This window comes from Salarias fasciatus, chromosome 2 (genome assembly GCF_902148845.1).
Source record: "Salarias fasciatus chromosome 2, fSalaFa1.1, whole genome shotgun sequence".
Classification (NCBI taxonomy): Eukaryota; Metazoa; Chordata; class Actinopteri; order Blenniiformes; family Blenniidae; genus Salarias; species Salarias fasciatus.
In genome coordinates this window covers 18,733,846-18,754,116 of record NC_043746.1, presented here as the reverse complement: position 1 = coordinate 18,754,116, position 20,271 = coordinate 18,733,846, and the positions used below count along the sequence as shown (strand labels likewise).

At 44.9% G+C, this 20,271-nt stretch overlaps 1 protein-coding gene across 5 annotated transcripts in view; it reads right to left on the bottom strand.

The window, feature by feature from the left end:
• Positions 1-3,189: 3,189 nt before the first annotated feature.
• Positions 3,190-20,271, bottom strand: part of elf1 (E74-like ETS transcription factor 1) — a 38,849-nt gene continuing 21,767 nt past the window's right edge. For 4 of the 5 annotated variants that reach the window (XM_030105747.1, XM_030105756.1, XM_030105764.1 and 1 more), the window contains 9 exons: positions 13,330-13,611; positions 12,803-12,859; positions 9,387-9,561; positions 9,019-9,123; positions 8,477-8,638; positions 8,253-8,336; positions 7,384-7,576; positions 6,825-7,178; positions 3,190-5,308 (listed from right to left, as the gene is read on the bottom strand). In XM_030105747.1, the coding sequence (XP_029961607.1) occupies positions 4,489-5,308; positions 6,825-7,178; positions 7,384-7,576; positions 8,253-8,336; positions 8,477-8,638; positions 9,019-9,123; positions 9,387-9,561; positions 12,803-12,859; positions 13,330-13,401 (2,022 nt within the window). In that variant the 5' untranslated portion in view covers positions 13,402-13,611 and the 3' untranslated portion in view covers positions 3,190-4,488. The remainder of the gene's footprint in view (positions 5,309-6,824; positions 7,179-7,383; positions 7,577-8,252; positions 8,337-8,476; positions 8,639-9,018; positions 9,124-9,386; positions 9,562-12,802; positions 12,860-13,329; positions 13,612-20,271) is intronic. The other variant, XM_030105772.1, reaches the window with a different exon arrangement.

Below are 20,271 nucleotides of genomic sequence, written 5' to 3'. Positions count from 1 at the left end.
AGTTAATTTGCATCCCTACAATGTTCAATGTCGGATACATGAAAGTGAAACAGTGAGCGTCTCCTTCACAGACCCGAATTCGAGAATACATCATTTCAAATGAAGGCTTGCACTATTTTTCTCGTGCATTTTATATATGAACCCATCTTCCCCTCCCTCCTCCAGCACTTGTTTATCACTGTTTTGTTGCGGAGAGGAAACAAGATCGACTCCTCTGCAGGATAAACAGACACACCGAGCGTTTACCAGGTTATCACAGTTCAAAGCTTTTTTTTTTCCTCTTCTTCTTCCCCTACCTGGCCTGAGGAACGGCCACTTCCACTGAGGCTCACATGTGAAATAATTCTTCTGGTTACTTATCAAAAATGCAGAAACATTTCACTCCGAGCTGCTTATTTTCATTTCAAATAATCGCTGGTTCTTTTTAGATCCATGAGTTGCTATTCTGGGGTGAAGGAAAGTGAAAACCAATGTACAAGGAGTGTCTGTATTTAGATTAGTGACCTGAAGGAGCAGTTCTCTCTGTTCCAGACTGAGGCTGAGGCGCTGCTCGGCACACGTGTATTACCAGTGCCATCTTGTGTAGAGGACGCTGCACTGCTGTGAAATCAAAACGAAGAGGTGCAGTCTCACCATGTGGAGATTTTTTTTCTTCTTTTTTTCCTTTTTTTTTTAATTTTGGGAACCGTGCTGCACCTGCAGTCTTCACACAGAGCCGCTCACTGCTTCTTTGAGGAACCTCAAAATTTGAAAGTGGTCTATTTAAATCTAACCTCAGCAGCGGGTTGTGGGGTTAACGGACCACGTGGAGCTGCGAGCGGCCATGAGACCGCAGTCACCAACTCCTTTCCTCCGTAATGTTGCAGCCAGTCTGGTGACCTGATGGTTAAATAAGCTCTCCCCGTACTGTTCCTGCTACAGGCTGGAGGCACAATAATGTCAGCCGTCATCCTTCAACTGCTCCCACTGTGAGAGGCAGCATGGCACAGCAGTAAACACTTGCGCTGTGTCAGTGGCTGGAGGCGACACAGAAATAGTCCTCCTCTCCCAGGACCCGGCTCATGCTCCATCTTCAGGGTCTCTGACTCACTAACCAAAGGAGTAGCGCAGACGCAACGGCTGCGAGTACCCTTTCATTATTTTGGTAATCCATAAGAACCTCCGCTTACCATATGGCAGCCGATCGATGCGACGCTCGACAGAAAAGCAGAGCGCCGGTTTGGATGTAATGGAGGGTTTGTTTGTTGGCGATTTGTGGAGCTGGTGGAATGATTTCACTCCCATTTCAAACAGTTTTCTCATCTGCACAAAGCTGGAAAGATGTTGGCTGGAGTGAAGGTGTGGTGGCTGTGCCTGAACTTCTGGCCTTGTTTTCTGAGTGTGTGTGTGTGTGTGTGTGTGTGTTTCCCTATGGCAAGATTGGACTGTGTGCTACACAGCTGTGCATGTGGGTGTAGACAGTGGAAGGCACAGTAGGCAAGCCCTGCTGCCAGACAGCCCCCCCCCCCCCCCCCCACAACCCCAGACCCTGATCACACACACACACACACAAAATCCATGCCAATGCAGCAACACACACACACACATGCTCTAAGAATCAATTCAAGTCTGTGTAACCCTTCATACTCACACAGACACACACCTACCTCACGATGCGAGCTGTGGTGACAGACGGGGCTGTTTTCAGCTCTGGGCATGTCACATGCTAATGTATTCATCCACCCACAGCAACTGGAGGAACGGTGCTCTTAAGTACAGTCCAATCAGTCTCCGGCCTGCTAATGGCTCCCATCCAGCTTCCTACAGGATCTCTCTCCCTCCCTTTCTCTCTCTCTTCAAATGTCATGTGATCAAAAGCCTACCCCTCCCCCCCCCCCTCCCCCCCACCAGCCACACCAGCCCAACAAGACAACTTTGAGTTTTCAAAGCAGAAATAGTTTCATTATCTCGACAGTGGAAATTAATGGACTTAGTAACCCCCTCGCCAGCTATTTGTTTCCCAGTTTAATTTGGTTTTCAGTTTAATTTTTCAGAGATGTCTTGTGTGACATTTTATCTGCCGCCTCACACGATTCCCCAAACCCCTCTGCCTGCGCAAAACAACAAATAAAATAAAGAGGATGCTCAACAAAGAAGATTCTGTTTTTAATTAGCATATTGACTTTTTCTTAGAAATCTATTCTATATTCAGCATAAAGGAGGCCACTGACAACCCAAGACGACAGAAGCAACAAAATACAAGCAGTGGACATACCTCAACATTTCACAGACAACGGTGCTTAAAGAAAAAGCAGAGTAAATACCAGAATATATACAGGGCAAAAAATAAGCAGCAAATCCCCCTAAAAATGACAAAATTCAATGAAAATGCGACCCAGTGTAATTATTGATTGTCAAAAATGTGCACAGGCATGCACTTGAAGCAGAAGTTTACATTCAGAGTGTCTTTGCAGACCTGGAGCCCTGTGGCTGATGTGGGGCTGTAAAGTAGCGTTTAACTCCTGTCCTTATGTGCCAGTGCAGATGGAGGTCAGTATGTCTGAATGTCCTCACTCTGCTGCTACAGTCCGGCTGGAAAATACAACCAATTTAGCCGTGATACCACTCAGGATCAATATGGCTTCATCCCCAGCAGGACCAAGGGGCCAATCGCATGGCTGGCCTGAGAGGTTCTTAACAAAGTGGGACAGCAAATAAAGAAGGCACAGACTCGAGTGACCCGAGAGGAGGAAGAGGAGGAGGAGGAGGAGAGAAGGTGAGGCAAGAGGAAAAAAAAAAAGAGAGGGCGCAGAGTTTTAAAAGACAGCACGACTGCTTGTTTTACCAAAGTGAAGCGAGTTGATTTCCAACATACTGATTGATACATTTGATGCTTTATGTAGAACAAACGACATACTATTTCTGAACGCCTCTACGGCTTGGCTGCTGAAAAAAGAAAAGGTATGTCCGCTGAGAGGAGAAACCAAAACAAAAAAAAAAAAAAAAAAGGAAAAAGCACATTCAGTACATGTTTAAATCAGACACACAACAGAGGATATCCACAACAGGAGCGTATAACAGTGGAGTAATGATGCTGCACGGAGCACTTGAGTCCAAAACTCAAGAGAATACCAAAGCTGATCATATGGAATGCTATACAAATAAAAAAAACATTGGTCTTACATAAAAAAAAAAAAACTACTAAATAAGCTTCCTGGTATTAACGTTGTATGTCCCTCAGGTTTACACATGAAAATAGAAAAACAGATGTGCCAGGTTGTTGTTTTTTTTTTTTTCTTTACAGAATTTAGGAATTCACAAAATAAATAAATTTGCTGTGGCCTTAAATTCATTCTTAATTGTATATTATATGTATTTATATATTTATATAGATAGATAGACAGATTCTTATATATTCCATTTTATATAAATAGGTTTTAAACCTTGGAGCCTCTTAAGCAGAGGCTGATAAAATCTGTTTTATGCTGTGTATTCTTTACTCTCCATTTGTGCCTCTCTATCTTGCTGTGCCTCCAGTCCACAGCTCTATACAAACAGGTTTGATGTTACACTGTCCTTGGTGGACAGAAAATGCCCATTTCCATAGTAACACAATGTTTTAAGGCCAGGGGAAATGGAGAGCGAATGCATACCTATTTTGTTTATATGAAAAAATAAATGAGTAATAAGTTCTTGAAAGTCTGAAAAGCCATTTTAGTCCGTTTTTCATCTTTTAAGCAGATGTCTCCAGCAAAGAGTCTCGAGCTGTTGGAACTTCCTGTAAGGCACTCTTCTGTTAAACTCAGAGATGTGTAGCTTTCAGCAGGTTGGACACGGCAACATGACATCGACGACTCGTCCGTGGGAGCAGGAACTCGACAAGCTGTGCATTCACACCGTGCACGTCCTCCCAGTGTTCATCGCTGCACCGTTTGGCATTTGGTCCCCGGTTTTGGTTTGTTACGTTCTCCTCCATCAACATATCAGTCCAATGAGATGCAAGATTTAAAAAAAACAAAAACAAAAAAGACTAACTGGCACAGTTGGTAGACAGGGATCCCTGGTTCATCCGATGGCTGCTCTCCTAACGTGGAAGGCATTTGTGTGTGTGTGTGTGTGTGTGTGTGTGTGTGTGTGTGTGTGTGTGTGTGTGTGTGTGTGTGTGTGTGTGTGTGTGTGTGTGTGTGTGTGTGTGTGTGTGTGTGTATTTGGGGTTCATGTCTACAGAAGATCATCCCAAATCTGAAAAAGTGACTTCTTATTAAAAAAAAAAAAAAAAAAAAGACTAAACACTCCCTTGATTTTCAAAATTAGGCACATGGTCACAAAATATGTGAGTAAACAATAAATCCTGAGGCTGAACCGATCAACCGACTTGAGCAACACGGTGCCTGATCCCTCACTTCTGATCTCTGATCAGATCCCTGTGGCCGAAAGAAAATATCAGGTGTGTTGACAGAAGAAATGCAGTTGTTTTTGGTTCAGCTTGTGTGGAAGCGTCCTGCCGCCTTAAGCCTCTGCGGGCTCCGTCTTTATCTGGATAAAGTTTGCAGGCAGCTGGACAGACAGCGGTAGCTCCTGCAGGTCTTTGATTCCCTGCTCCGGCTGCAGGGACATCTCCCCGCGCACCTCCAGCTCCTCCACGGGGGTCAGGCCCTCGCTCGGGCTGCTGCTCTGAGAGGAATGTCCATTAATTATAGTTTCGCTCGCAGCCTGCTGGACTTGGTTCTGACTGGTACCAATGATCACAGTCCTGTACTGCAGCTCCGCCTCCCCCGCCTCCATCTCTTCTTTCTCAAATGTGTGAGCTGCCAGTGATGGATCGCCGTTCACCATCGACTGGAAGTAGCTGGTGTCCAGCATCTCTTCTTTGACCTGCAGCCCGGGGAGGTCGCTGGATTTCAGCACGGTGGCAATTACGGTGCCGGGCTGCTGCGCCACCATGGTCTGCCCACAGGTGGTGTTGATGGTGACGAGGCGGGGGAGACCGTTGAGGTTGGAAGCGGTGGAACTAATGACTCCTGGGGGGGATTTACAGGAGGAGGAAACGGAGGAGGTGGGGGAAATGGGACAGGAAGCCAGACTGGTGACGAGGAGCTGCTGTGGGAGGCCATCGTGCAGGCTGTTGGCCCCACCTGCTAGAGAGGCCGTCTGGATGGCGAGCACATCTTTGCCACCTGCTGTTGTGGAGGGGATGGTGTGGAGGATCACCCGAGGAGGGGAGGAGTGGTTGGAGTCCCCGTTGGCCAGGACAGTGGTGAGGGGAACAGACTGCAGAGAGCTGGGAGATGTCAGGACCATCGGAACAGATGCAGGAGTGCTGATGGTCCTGGAAAGAGAAAAAAAGAAAAGTGAATAGATGCACTTGGCTGTATTCCCTGACAGAGCCGCTGAGACTGAAAATCCCCTTGATATCTTTGATACATAAGGTTTGTTTTCTTATTTGAGTCCTGCAATGAAAAGTTACCCCACACAAAGCTGTGATGCTAAACTGTAGGGCTAATGCTCTTATTAATAAAACTAACAGAGCTGACAGCTGTAGGGCAGAAATTATTATTCCCATCGATTCTTAACTGCAGACAACGCTTAACAATTTAGAAAATGTCAGATGAGCGATAATGCAGGCTGTGGACTCCACAATAGCACAATAAAATAAAAAGTGAACCTGTAGAACAACAAAAACTGCATTACATACAAAAACAAAAGGCAATGAAAGGCTTTCCTGCTATCCACAGAAAAGAATTAACATTATAAACTTTACAAAGGCGGCATTCACTGCAAAGCTATTGCTTTTTCAGTTGCTTTGTTCCCTTCAATAACTACATAAAGGTATAATAAAACGCTTCATGTTAAACTGAAGAAGCCACCTGATTGTTAATTACACCCGAAAAGACTTTTTTATCCAGACATAATAATGATTTGAGTACATCCTGCCTTCCCGCTGGATTTTTAGGGTCAATACAGATGACGGCATTTCACGGTTCTGATTTGTTCTAATTGTTTGAGTGGAGATTGCAGGTTGTGGAGGTGCAGTGATTAGCACTCATACCAAGAATGAACCCCGTTCCGAGTGGGCTTTTCTTTACTTTCCTCCCACAGTCCGAAAACATGAATTTGAGTTTAACTGGCGTATCTAAAATAGACTCTCAGTGAAAAAACGATCATGTGTGGCTGTCTGATATTCTTAGGAGTGTCAGCGGTGTCATTTTTCCATTTCTTGTAGGTATAAGTTGCCCCACAAGTATTCATTCCGCCTTGAGGCAAACCAACCTGCCCTGCTACACTTCACCTGAGAACACATTTCCTGGTATCTCGATTCAACACGGAAATCTAAGTGCAAAATCACAGCAGATATATCCGAGTCTAGTAGTCACCAGGCAACCGGCTAATCAGCTCCTGACTGTGGCAATGCATTCAAAATGAGTCAATCTTCACAATAAGCCAAAATAAACACTCCTCGTATTGTATAAAGTAACTTGGATACGTTGTAAGTGAAAAGCAAACTTGTCTGTTGGATAAAATATATATCAGCGGCACAGTTTGTTAAGCCATATCCATCACAGCCTTGATCTTTCTGTACGGCAATTTTGTGTTACTTATCTGCCATTATATGCACAGATCATATCTGGAAAAATGCTAAAACCACTCCAACCAATTTCCCTGACTCGCTCCAGTCTGTGAGATCACGAGACAGAAAATTGTATTTTGCAGCAGCTGCACGCTGAGAAGAAAATAAAGCTATTCTTGTTTTAGCTGATGGTCACACTTAAAACACCAACTGTGGTGTTTGTCAAGCTGTGAAGAACACCACAGTCTGAAAGAGAGCGTGTGTGCCGCTCTTCTACCTCAAAGTTTGTGCTGTATCGTCGAGGCTGGAGCCATGATTCCCCTCCAACATGGAATTAAGGAGCTGCTCGGCTTGTCCACTATTGGCTTCTTGGTACAGGTAGTCGTCGCAGGGCTCCTTCTTCATGTGTCTCGCTGAGAATTGGTGTTGACCATGTGGTCTTCCGTGCCCTTTGGATCCTCCGCGGACCACTGACCGCCCGTGGGAAGACCTTTGGTTTCCGTAGCCGGCGCCGGCATCTGAGCCGGCATCTTCGTCCTCAATCACTACCAGGTCGGCCGGCATCTCTTTGAACTGATAGACGAGTCGCTGCCCCTCCACTTTGGCCAGGATGCCTCTCTGATAGTAATACCTGGGGGACAGAATGGGTAAGAGGCTGTTCAACACACTATAGACACGCTCACCATTCAAATTTTACCAGCCTCATAAAATTTTAAAGTAACACTCCAGTAAGGTATTATGAACATATCTATGAGGTCGTGTCTGCAGGGATCACAGTTAAATTAAAGCTAATGTGCCCGACAATGGCGCTCGGCCCGCCGGTGTGTTGCTCTCACCTGAGAGCTCTTCCCATCGTCTCATAGTTCATGTCAGGTTTGTTTTTGTGTTTGCCCCACAGCTTTGAAACCGCCTTGGAGTCGACCAGTTTAAAGATGCCTTTCTCCCGCTGTGTCCACTTGATGTATTTGGGACAGGTGTTTTTATCCTGCAGTAAAGCCAGGAGGAATTCCCACAGGTAGATGGTGTTGCCTGCAAATTGTGAGGAAATAATTTAAAGTCATGTTTTCAAATTTCAAGCACATCAGACATTCATGGCGAGGCCTTCGAGCTGTGCTGTAGACATCTATAATTCATTTAGCAATTCAGTTTATATATAGAAGCCACAGGGTTTACGGGAGAAGGTGCTCTTTTTCTTGTATCCATTGTCGTGTCAGTTGTGTGTGTGCATGAGTGCCTTGAAAGAAAATTAATTATACCCAGCCTCAGAGTAGATTACTCTAATTTGTGAGATGCTTTGGCTAGAAGTGGTTAAAAACAGCAACGCTCCCAGTAGTCGCTACGATTCCAGACACCGTGACAGGGTGATGTATATGTGTGCAGCTGAACCTGCAGTCCCCAGCCCCCTCCTCCCTGTGTCACACTGTATGGCGCAATGAGGGTCCACATTAGGCAGCGCGAGTCTGCTGCTATCGGTGGAGCATCAATGTGCCCTCCAGCCTGCAATCACTTCTGTTTCCCTGTGAAACACGGCACTCCGAGATCCCCTCATCCATTAACTCGTCCAGATTTAACCTCCCTGGACTGCTGGGGCTGAAGACTGCCGGTTGCACACTCCACATGAGGAGAGGGAGCGTGCACGGGAGGAGGAGAGACCTTGATTTTTATTGGCTCATTACAGCAAAGAGGACTAGTTAGTGAGGCTTACCTTTGCCCTCTTTGCTCTTCTTCCTGAGTGGCAGGTTAGGGGTGGTGATGGGAGAGCAGGAACGCACCACCCGCGGCTTTCGTACTGTGATTCAAATTGAGGGGTAGTGTGTTACAGGGTGTAAGGCCACAATGAAATCATCTAATTACCGACGACACTGAATTTATAAAGCGTGCCGGTTTGCCTGGTCCAGTGAGCAGGAAGAAAGAGAAAAGGAGCGCTACCTTTGGTCTTTTTCTGAGGTTTTAAGGGACACTTTTGAGGAATCTCGTCCATAGATGAAGTGTCCTCGTCTAGCGACACATCAAGGGCAACACTGTCCATCGGGTCTGGCCTCAGGGGGGCGTACGTCAGATCTGACTCTAGCAGAGCGCCGTAGGTGTGAACTATACATAAACCAGAGATACAGAAATGTCACATGGGGCGACAGGAAACACGAGCCAGACACAAGAGGCAGTGGAAAAACATCTGAAAAGAAAACTTATGATCTGGACGAAAGTTGAGGAAGCATTTCAACACTAAAACCAAAAAAAAAAATGTGATCTAGCCAAAGTCACATTAACACAACTGAAATGAACATGAACTGAGACCGTACACGTGAAAATCACAATGTCCAAGTTCCTGTTGCCACTGCAGCTGAGAAAATTACAACAGAAACACTATCCAGAAAAGGTTTTTCTAAATGAAACACAAATCACAATATGTAAACAAAACACACAGAAAATGGACATCTTACATGGATATTTTAAAAAATGGAAAAACTTACTCATTCGCTTTTCATCCAAAATGTTGTTTGGAGACTCCATGCTTAGAAGTGCTGCTGCGGCTTCGTTTGTCTCCATGTTGTCCTCTGTGGCAGACACTGCTGTTTCTGTCCATCACATCACAACACACTCATCAATATGAAGTATTTTCAGGTAAATACGTGAAAATATGAATTAAATTCCTTGTAACCTAAATGCAACAAACTAAAATTTCGTTAGGATATATTGACAATTACGTGTAAGTATCTAAGAGTCAATCCTTATAGTGAATTTGAACTCAAAACAACCTGATTTTTGTCTCTTGCTCCGTGTGTGATTGAAAGCTTCTTGTATTCCCTTGTATACCTGAACATTACAGTAAAGTTTTCACCTGAGAGATCCACTCCGCCCACCAGGATGGAAGGTTCCTCCACCACGTGGAGAGTGGTGTCGACCATGATGCCGTTGGTCACCTCATCGGACTCGAGGCCTGAGTAGACCTGCAGCAGATCGGCCGCAGGGACCTGCTCCACGATCACCGCTGGGAACACTGACGGGTCATCCAGCTGAACAGAGAGAGGACACACACACACACACACACACACACACACACACACACACACACACACACACACACACACACACACACACACACACACACACACACACACACACACACACACACACACACACACACACACACACACACACACAGGGTAAGGTACGCACTATACGAGACAATTGTAGGAGCTAGCCAAATGACGGTCTTGATGCGTACGGGTTTGTATATGCAGCAAAAAGACACCAGTGAGCGCTCCTCTGCACATTATAAATACAGAATAAATTCACCAGATGATACCAGATTAATGCTGTAACCCAATCTGGACTTTTATTTTTTATTGCCTTTTGAAATATAATAAATTCACGCTCAATTTTGGCTAATGTGGAGGCACATAGCATGGAGAGGAGCTCATTTCTGTGGTGTTGAAGCAGTCCACAGGGACCCACTGAAGAAGAGAGGAACCAGCTGTTTGATCTGGCCTACTTCTCCTGAGAAGTTAATCTTATGCTCAGAAAATTATATAAACCCAAATGAATGTTAATGGATCAGTTATGAATTGCAGGCAAGCATCCCCTTCATCATGTCCTAAACGTGCTTTGGGAATTCTAACCTCGCTGTTTCCTTTCAGGCATGGCACAGCCGGATGCGTGAAGAAGCGAGGGGAAGGAGGGAATAACCGGAGCACGGAAGAAACCGTTGCACAACAACTGAGAGGCCCAACGTACTTGAGAGCTCCTCAAACACAGGCCGTGTCAAGAGCGTTCACCGGGGGCCTGGTTTATGTCACATGGGGGGACAGGGGGACTGATTCAGTCCTCTGAGTTACTCAGTCTTATGGTCCTCGACAACTGGCAGCAGGGAAAGCAAGCAATGTGCGACAAAAACAGCTCTGACTGAAAAATATAAAACATTTCTACACCATCGGTGCCTCCTCCCATGTTAAAGTTCACGTCAGTTCAAGTCAGGTATTTGGATTTCCGCCAAGAAGAAAATCAAACTGATGGCCAGCAGATGGCAGCAAACTACACATCAAAAAGAAATCATCTTCTGACTATCAAACATCCACTGCAACTGGCATCCACGACTGGCCTTTGGAGGAATAGTGACTCTGAAAATGTAAACAAATTACTATTTCATGAAAAATTCCCCTTTTCACAAATTCATCTACACAACAAAAAACTGCATAAAACTCCGGCTGGAAATATTTTCTCAATTTAAAATGCTAACACAACTATGTGCCCAGCCAGGACAAAAGCATGACCAGACAAGGAGCATTTAAACACACAGCTGCTTCTCAGCTGACCAGAGGAGTTGCAACACTGGCACATTCAGACTCCCAGAAGGAAAAAAATGAAACAACAAAACAAAAAACTGTTGTCTTTAACCAAATGCATCTTCCGTCCATTTTATCAATCCGGGCAAATCTCCTTCTTCCACTGATGACCTGATTAAAGTGGAAACACCGTAGACAGAAAGGTGTGGCATCAGGAACAAGAATAAAGGCTTATCTGTCCTTTTATACAAGTGTCCATTGTTGGCTTGGACCTCTGGGGCATACCAGGTGCCCAGCCTTGAGCTGGGGTGGGGGTGGGGGGGGGGGGGGGTGTTGGAAAAGGGGACATTTGAGTGCACGACTACAGACCCATTTTCGCTACACTTTAACCAAGAAACTAACAGACCGGCTCATTAGTTGGACACAGTAGTGAGTGTGTGTTTGTGAACCGCACCGGCCGAAAACACACATGAATTGTTTATCAGAAGTTCCGTGCATTATGTACACTATTTGTGGCGGAGGTGCTTAGAAATCTGGACGGCTCCACATGGCGTCAATAATAACTCCCAGAGATCAACAACATACAGTTTTTTGTCATCTCAGTGGCAAACGCGTCGGCCTCCTGAGGCCAACAGAACCCTGAGTTTTGCTTTGACTACAGACGCTATCAGTGTCTCTCTGACATTCGCTGAATGTTTCCCATTAATCAGAGGCTTCGGTAGACATACTATCAGATAGGCAGACAGTGAGGCTACCACGTTTCCTTAGCTGGACCTGATACTTGCTGTCCTTGAGTGACAGTCAAGTGTGTGTGCGTGTCAGTAAACAAAGGCATTTTGACTATTGGTCTGCTGAGCTCCCGAGACGGCAGCACTTCCCACCCCCTCCTGTCACACGCAGAAAGCCTCAGTCCCACACAGTGTGCTGACAGCGCATGAGGCATGTGAGAGCGCCGTCTCCGCCATTGTTTTGATGTTAAATGGGTTCTGTTTTCACAGGGAACGCTTCACACCGGTCTTGTTTTGTCATGTTAAACCAAGTGATAATCTGACACGCATGTTGCAGTGACGAGGCGAAAGACAAATTGTTTGAGAGTATAAAACGGTCACGTGGTAGAAGAGGTATCTGGCACGTAATTTAACTTTTAACATCAGTGCTTGAACTACTTCTTCCTCTTTGTTGGCTTGAAGACTGTTGCTAGCAGGGAAACGGGGTGGTATATGTCAGGCCTATTTGCATTCATAAGTTCCTCATTCTGCCTTTGAAAGCAACAGCATCTGTGCAGGCGGTTCCCCCACACCTCGCGCTGTTCTGCTTTACCTGTCCCGCCACAATGAAGTTCAACTGTCTGTGCACTTCAAGATCCTCATTGTGATATGTGAGAAAGCAAAACAACCAATGCTATACCATGCAAATTCAGTTTCTGTAGATTTTAAACTTTGGGAGTTTGGGGAGGGAAATCCTATTTTTGGTTTTCATACATATAAAATCTAAATGGAAAAACAAAAAACTAAGAATTGGTTTTTTTCTTGCCTTTTAATTTTAGGCCATGTATTGACTTTAAAACCCATTTTGTGATGTTAATCATTACAGAATCAACTTGAAGTAAACACTCAGCTCCAACAGTTTCATCGTGGCATGTATGAATCTTTGAAATCTACCAGCAGAAACCAAACGCCAGTGAAGTGCAGGTAGTGTGGTAGGGTTATTTCCACGTCTTGGTAAATAGGGGCGAAAGGCTTTCATAACAGGCAGAGTGGGTGCAGCAAGGAACGAAACTGTAGCTCTGGAACAATGCAAGACCTTTTAGAGAAATTATCCCATCCCTTCCAAACAGCTTCGCAACTGGTCCGTCAGGTTAGGCCTGAACCGGTGCTATTCAGGGATCCAGTGACAACATGTCACTTTAGATACACACATACAGATACCAGTACACATAAACACACACACACACAGGTACATCCACACTTACAATCAAGCCTGCTCCACAGGATTCAGACGTGGGTTGGGGGATGAGATAACTGCACACCTGACCGTGTAATGAAAAGACACATAGGCACAGGTTCACATCGTACGCTCACACAGTCACCTTTGTGCCACAAACACATGCCCAAGCCCCACCCTTTCCCTCCCACACACTCTAACCTCACTGCAGGTTTTTCAGTCTTTCCATTCCCGTGCTCCCAGCAGCCCACACTTCTTTTTCCCAAACCTCCTCTCCTCTGCTCCGTCGGCCTGCAGACCTTTCTCCCTGACCAGCATGTTGTCGCAGTTAAAGATCACAGGCTAAATCCTCCCCAAGTGACCGCGCTGTTTACGCAAGCTGTGTTTGTTCTGAAAAGTAGTGCTCTCCACAAGACTGCGTAAAGTGTATCAACTGTAGAAGACGGATGGGGGGGGAAAACACCCTGGTGCTTCTCATCAAAACACTACGCTTGGGAGTCCAGTTCGGCACGAAAGCAACAAGCACACATGTGGTATCCTCAGTATGATAATTACCTGATTGATTTCATCCATCCCGTTACTGGCAAATTCAAACACCAGTTCACCCGACTGTACTGCAGTCGTCATGGCAGTGGAGTTCAGAGGGCAGAGAGACGCCTGAAATATCTCCTGCTACGACAAGTCCAGCTCCTTCTCAGCGCAGACGGTCACAAAATGGCCTCCTGGTCCTGCTGCTTTCTGATCCGAGCTTCAGAGGAGTGCTGTGGCCCAGGTGGGAGCAGCCTCGTCCCTCTCTGACACAGAGGCTGGGCCCCGCTGCGCCTGGAGCATCTACACCTGCCAGAGAGACAGAGACAGAGAAGGGGGGGGGTGCAGGTCAGCAGATCTATTAGATCACTTTAATTTCACTGGGAAACAAGAGGCAGGTAAAGGCAGACAGAGTGTTACTGGAAACCCTGAAGGTTTATGAGCTCTAACTAGGTTGCGTAAAACCTGGTCAGAGAAACGATTTCGAGGGGGGACAAAGTTCTGGGTTATGTCTTGACCTTTAATGCCATAAAGCAAAAACCTTCAGGTATAACATAAAACTGTACGACTCCTGCTGGCTTGCATGACAAACGTTCAGAAATGTAAATAGTTTCTAATAGGTATAATTACAATCATCAGAAAGCTGCGTGCACAGTGTACAAGATGTTTGTTTTTTTTTTCACATTGGGGTCAATAATGTTTCAAACTCAGCATGAATCATACAATTAGTAAGTTTCACAGTGATTTGTTCTCATTTTTATTGTTAAAGAAACCACTCAGCTTTAAGGAGGTGACTCAATTTTAAATTACAGATGAGGACAGATTCTGCACAGGAAGTTGCGAAATTATACTAAAACATTTATTAAACAATATATTTTCAGTAGCCATGAATGTCAGTGCCAACTGCTTTTAAATGGACTCTCCTTCGACATCTTTAAAAGTATTTTTATTGCATTACTGCAATATTTCTGGACAACAGAACACTATTGTGATTCAGCGTTGCTATCACTTGATGATGACATGTGCCAAACGGTATGAGGTGACCCAAATTGATAAAGGATGAGCAGCACTCACTTATACCTCAAGATATGGCACATTTAAAAAAGGATTATAGTTTGTTAATTTTCAAGCTTGAAAAATTCATTATGTGTAGACTTATCATTAATTTACCAGAAAATAAGACCATAAAAATGAAACCATCAAAAATTTAGCTTTCATGCTCAAAGAAAGATATTTCATTATTTAAATCACTACCAATTAATTCACAACATTTGCCTTAACCAATCAGTTGGTGAAGCCCACAAAGCAGCATTTAGCCGAGAGGACTGAAGTGCACAGTTCATTAAGATTAGAGCACAGACACCTCTCATTTCACATCCATCTCTGCTCCAGAGTGTGTGACTCCCCTCAGCACACCACCCTGGATCATAAGGCTCAGGGGGCTGACACTGTGATCACATGAGCAGCTGCAGGGGCGGAGATGGTCTGACTGAACTCCCCTTCACACAAACACAGGCAAAAGATCACTGGTGCAATGATGCTGTAGAAGCCCCTCTGTGCCGACCCCGGGGGAGTCGCCGTGATCACAGGCGGTGGGGGAGGGAGGCTGGAGGTCGTGTACTTGTTAGTGTGTGTTGAGATGTGTCCCAACAACCCGATACCCAGAGGCAGGTTTCAGGGATGAAGGACGGGAGGGGCTCATGTTGGGTTGAAGAATAACTCAATAAGAAGACCCAGAGGCCACACACCCCCACCCTTCACTTTCCCAGAGACCAAAGAGCTGGCAGGAGTAAAAAAAAAAAAAAAAAAAACAGTCTGATGGCAAGGTTTGGTAACCCCCCAAACCCAACACTTGCTATATCTGTTTTCCCACTGCTGCAGGGTGGAGCTTATTTGCTTTGAAATGCCTCTGTGACTGACGAAGTTGCATACCAGGAACAATTGTGTTTACAAGGAGGTGAAGCAGAAGAGGAGATGATAAAGACATACTCTGGCCGCTTGTGTGGCACAACACACAAACTGATTTTGCAAATTGCGTTTGCCTTCTTGTTAATCATTCAGACAGAGTAGTAGGCCTACGTGTGGCCACTGCCTGGAAAGCATCACACTGGGAGACAGTAGAGAGACAGAGAAACTGAATCTGAAGGCTAGTGTTTCACTTCAGTCGAAGCCTCTTGCCGTCTCTGCCAGGCGGCCTCCATTGCCAGCTTCTGCCGGAGCTGGACACTGCTGCCATCTGTCTGGAGATCAGTGTCCTGGTACTTTTGACATATTTGTGTTGAGCGCTGTGCATTACCAGCCTCAAGTAGAAAAGAGGTACTGCGCTTCAAATGATCAAAGATGACTAAATTTTATGAAATACAGGACACAAAGCCAATGCATATGATTAGACTTCTGAGTGATTCACTATCAACAATATGCATTTTTAGACAGAGCAAACGCATTCAGATTCTTCATCTGCCTTCTTTAAAGCCAGATGAAACAGTACACTGGTCAGAATGGATGAGATCACTCTGAAACGGTCCTTCCCAGTCCCATTGCTTCATCTGAAATCTAAGAAATCACTGTTTACTAGTCTATCAGAACATCTTCATAGACGCTGAGCAAACATGACCATTTCAGTTCTCAGATGCATTGATGAAAAAACTGAACTGTTCAGCAGCTTAGCCATCATATAGAGATCAAATACCAAGAAACACAGCAAATGTATTCGAAGTACAAGTTTTATGTTTGCCTCTCTAATTTACACCATTTCTCTGTGTTTGTGTGCGATCTGCAGCATTAGCAACACAACGCAGCAGAGCATGTCAGCGGGCCCATGCCTGCATTCTCTCTATCCGTCCTGTCAGTGCTTCATTGATCTGGATGGCCCAGTTGGCACAGTGCGAACAGCAGACAGGGATACAAGAGAAGCAGCCATTAGTCAGACGCAGCCTGCACATTATCGCCGAGCACATGACAACAGCTGCCTTGTCCCAGCACAGGGGCAGGGTTGTAGCTGCGCCGGCTACGTCATGACAAGGAGAAGAGGAGGAGGAGAAGAGCGAAGGGAGGGATTTGACTGGGATGTTAGTCAATACATAATAGTCCACAGAGCAAATAGACAGCCTGTGAGTCGCACTGGGTGGGGCTTTCTTTTCACAGGCTGGAGTATTTTAGTTTGGTTACCAGGTGGGGCGCTCTGGCCAGTTCCACAGCACAAAATGCTTGCTGTAATGTCCTGAAAGAACAAACATGCAGCTATTCATCTATTCTTACTGCTTTCTAATTCCAACAACTACCCGCTGTAAAACAACACCGACTTCCAGAAGGAAGCATGTTGTGGAGTAATTAATAAAAAGCCAAACCATGGAGTATCTAAGTATTATTTAATTCAGTATTAATTTACTCTTTGGCCTTTTAAAGCATAAACAGGATTTTGACATTTCAGTTAATTAAGCTATTTAGGTGTTTTTATTGCCCCATAGTTACATATCTAGGTGGCCAAAAAAAGAAGTTTATTTGATCATTTCTTTTATCTTTATTTCTTTGCATCTGAAAAAAGGCAAGGCATTACATTTACATTGTTTTATATTCAAATATAAGCATATAACATGCCTTACATCTTTTTAGCAGGACATATGGATTTTTTTTTTACTTAATCATCAGAGTAATTGCTGATGTTGTCTTTCACTAATTGTAGAGTTCATGGAAATTAAATGATCAAATAATCCTCAGATGCATGCAGACTTCAAACATCACTACATACATTATGATGGACTTTTGATGGCACCGCTCCATGACTGCACGTCACGTGACCACAGCGATGGGATTGTGTCTATCAATCACCACTCCTCCAGCGATTACAGCAGTGAAGCAGGCTGAAGAGGAGTACGAAGCTAACACCGGCCTACTCCACCCCTACAGCACGGTGACTGCCAGTCGCAATAACAACCAATTAGAGTCAGGATTCATGAACAAATGGAGTATTCCCAGAAGGTCCTACTTCCCCCCGCTTTAGTCTCTTCAGCTGAGCTCATTGTTGACCATGAAAGGAGCTAATTTAAGCCAATTGAATGACTATGCAATGACTCACCCTACATGTGGTGAGTGCAAACAGTGTGAGATGCTTGAAAAAGAGCAGGCAAACTTTACTTATCAGCCGTTTTCAGCTCAGGTTACAGAAGTTCCCTTTTCTTCAGGTGACAGGACTCAGTCTGCTCAGTTTGCTGGTGCGGTCAGACGACACTCAAAGGATTCAAAGATGCTGCTAAGAGAGTCGGTCAGTAAATGTGTGACTGACTGTTATTTCGGGTATTTGAGAACTTTTTTTTTCCCCACACAGGTATATCTGCTGGAGATGTGAAGTGTACAAAGTGGCACAGAAAAATGCAGTTTAACAGCTGTAACTGAGCCGGTGTAATTTCATCATTAGTCAGTGTTCAGACACTTCTTACAAACACTTCACTTTTCTCTACAGTCACAGAGGTTTCTCGGTTCTCTGGACCAAGACAGCAGAAAATGCACAGGATTACCACCAACCATGTTCTGAAATTGTTGTTAGCTTGCTGTTTTTGCAGGATCCTCTGGGTTCCTGTAAAGGAAATGACTCAGTGATACGAGCTTCGGAGTCATTTCTGGAGCACTGTGATAGCCGGTATGGGCACCAGGGGATCCTGATCATTATTTCTGGACGGCAGTTCCCTTTTGTTTCACCCAGCATCAATAAACTCCCCACCAGTATGTAACAAGAACACAATCCTTGCGCCAACTGAGAGTTACCCGAAACCATAGCAGCTTCAAAATGGGAAGAAAAATAAGTTTGTATTGATAGCCATAACTAGACATAAGATCATGTATAATCTACATTTTGAAATGGCACAAATCCCTCAGGCAGAGCACACAAAGCCGGTGTTTTCCAACACACCAGCAATTAAAAAGTTGCAGCAATGCTGGGCTGAAAAAGCCATCGTCCATCACTAACATAACACCACATCAGCTACATGAAAACTGCTTTGTGCACAACATTTTCTGTGCATTCTCCACTTTGCTAACCACCTAACATTACACAATAGAGCACGTCTCACCACATTTCAAACTCCAGACCAACTTCATTGTGCTGTGATGAAGGAGTGTTTTCGCTGCGATCCAGGGGCCGCGTCATGCGCCGTGGCAATAAAATGGCAGAAATGGGCACAGTGGCAGGCAGAGACAGCTGAGAACGGCGTGCAGCTGCAGAGCGCCGGGCCTCAGAGACACAGACGGCAACACGTTCTAGCAGCACTCACTGTGTCTGCATTACGCTAGGCTGTGCTGTACCGGGGCCAAATGAAGACTGAGAGAAAAACGTCACCTCGAGCATGGGCTTTCAGAAAGAGAATGGAATTTAATCTCATCTCCCGTGAACCTTGTATTTTTCCACTCCGGCTCCGGGCTCTGGAATGACGACCCATGCCTCCCTGTGACAATAGTTGTTTGTGCCAACTAACACATTATTGGCTTTAAGAGCTGGCATTTTATGGAACATGAGACATTAGTGTTTGCTGGAAAACACGGTCTGTAGGTCAGGGATGAAAACTCAGTTCAGTCCCCAGAGGCGGACGAGTCCTCGGAGAGAAGATTCCACTTCTCCTCTGGTCACTTTTTCATTCCAGTATATAAAAGTTTCCTCCTGAGAGATTACAGGCTGTTCTCTGTCTAACATGCACTTCATCACAGCACGGCATGCTGGACTTTCGTCTTTATAGCAGACGAGAGAAATGTCAACCAAATGAAGAAGAAGAAAAAAAAAAGTAAAAAAAGGAATAGCCACAAACTGACCTGTGAGTTTTTTGCATTCACAGGAACAGCATCACTGTGCAGTGGGTTTGTGCTGCTTCCTGTCTGTTAAACCACACTCACAAGAAAATTTCTTCCTCTGTGTAACAGCGGAAAGTTCTCTACTCCCCCTCCTTCCTCCTCCAACAACATGCCGTTATTCTCATAGATGTGAGACTTGGCGCGCACAAAGTCTTTTCTACATGAATTATGAAGTTAAAAGATATTCCTGCAGGAGTGACGGGAAAGAATTACGGCCTTACACGTGGACCGCTTTTAAGTGCTGACTCAGTTTTCCTAACACATGACGGCACAGAATTTCAGCACATAAATTAAATCACTCCTGCCACAACAAGTTTATATTTTCAGTGTTTTTGATGCTAAATTTTTTCAGTTGGAAAGCATTGAAATTGAGACACTGTTAGGTTTCCACGTCATCTGACATCTTTGCTCCGTGACACCTGCCACGGAGCTGGTTGTTTCATACCAGAGGTGGTGCGTTCAAAATCATCACAACGCGTTAAAACAACACCTGCCATTTGCAGACATCTCTCCCCCACGATGCGTGCAGAAACAGAGAGTGACTAACCCCCACCCACCACAGGCACACATCCCCAACCTGGCCTCATCAGTGGCTTTTACACTCTGTGACAGAAACCTCAATGTCTCTTCTGAGAATAAGTGTTCACTTATAGCTAAAAATGGTAAAACATCCCACAAAGACACAGTAAAACCATGTCACAATATTCTGAACAATACAGTTTTAATCTTGGGAATCCACACATACAAGTACACATCACAACAAATCATTCAGAAAACACGAGTGTCAATGAATTCCTTTCACTACTATAATAGTAATGTTTAATCAGATGTGTAGTGAATCTACTGAAAAGGTGTTGTACTGGAGGGAAGCATTATTTCAGCAAACAGATCGAGCCCTTTGGTACAAACCTCCACTAACGGCCTATTTTGATGATGTGGCAACAGGCCGCATGTCATAGATAGGAAGAACCACACAAGTTGTGAAAACAGAACAGGAAATTGCAGTGAGGTCTTAGAGCAAAAATTGCACCCTGGAACATCACAGGTTGATGTGTGATACTGATGTTCACAAGGCCAACGCAACTTAATAGGGGGGATCCAGAGACTGTGAGGGAGATATTAGTGAAAATA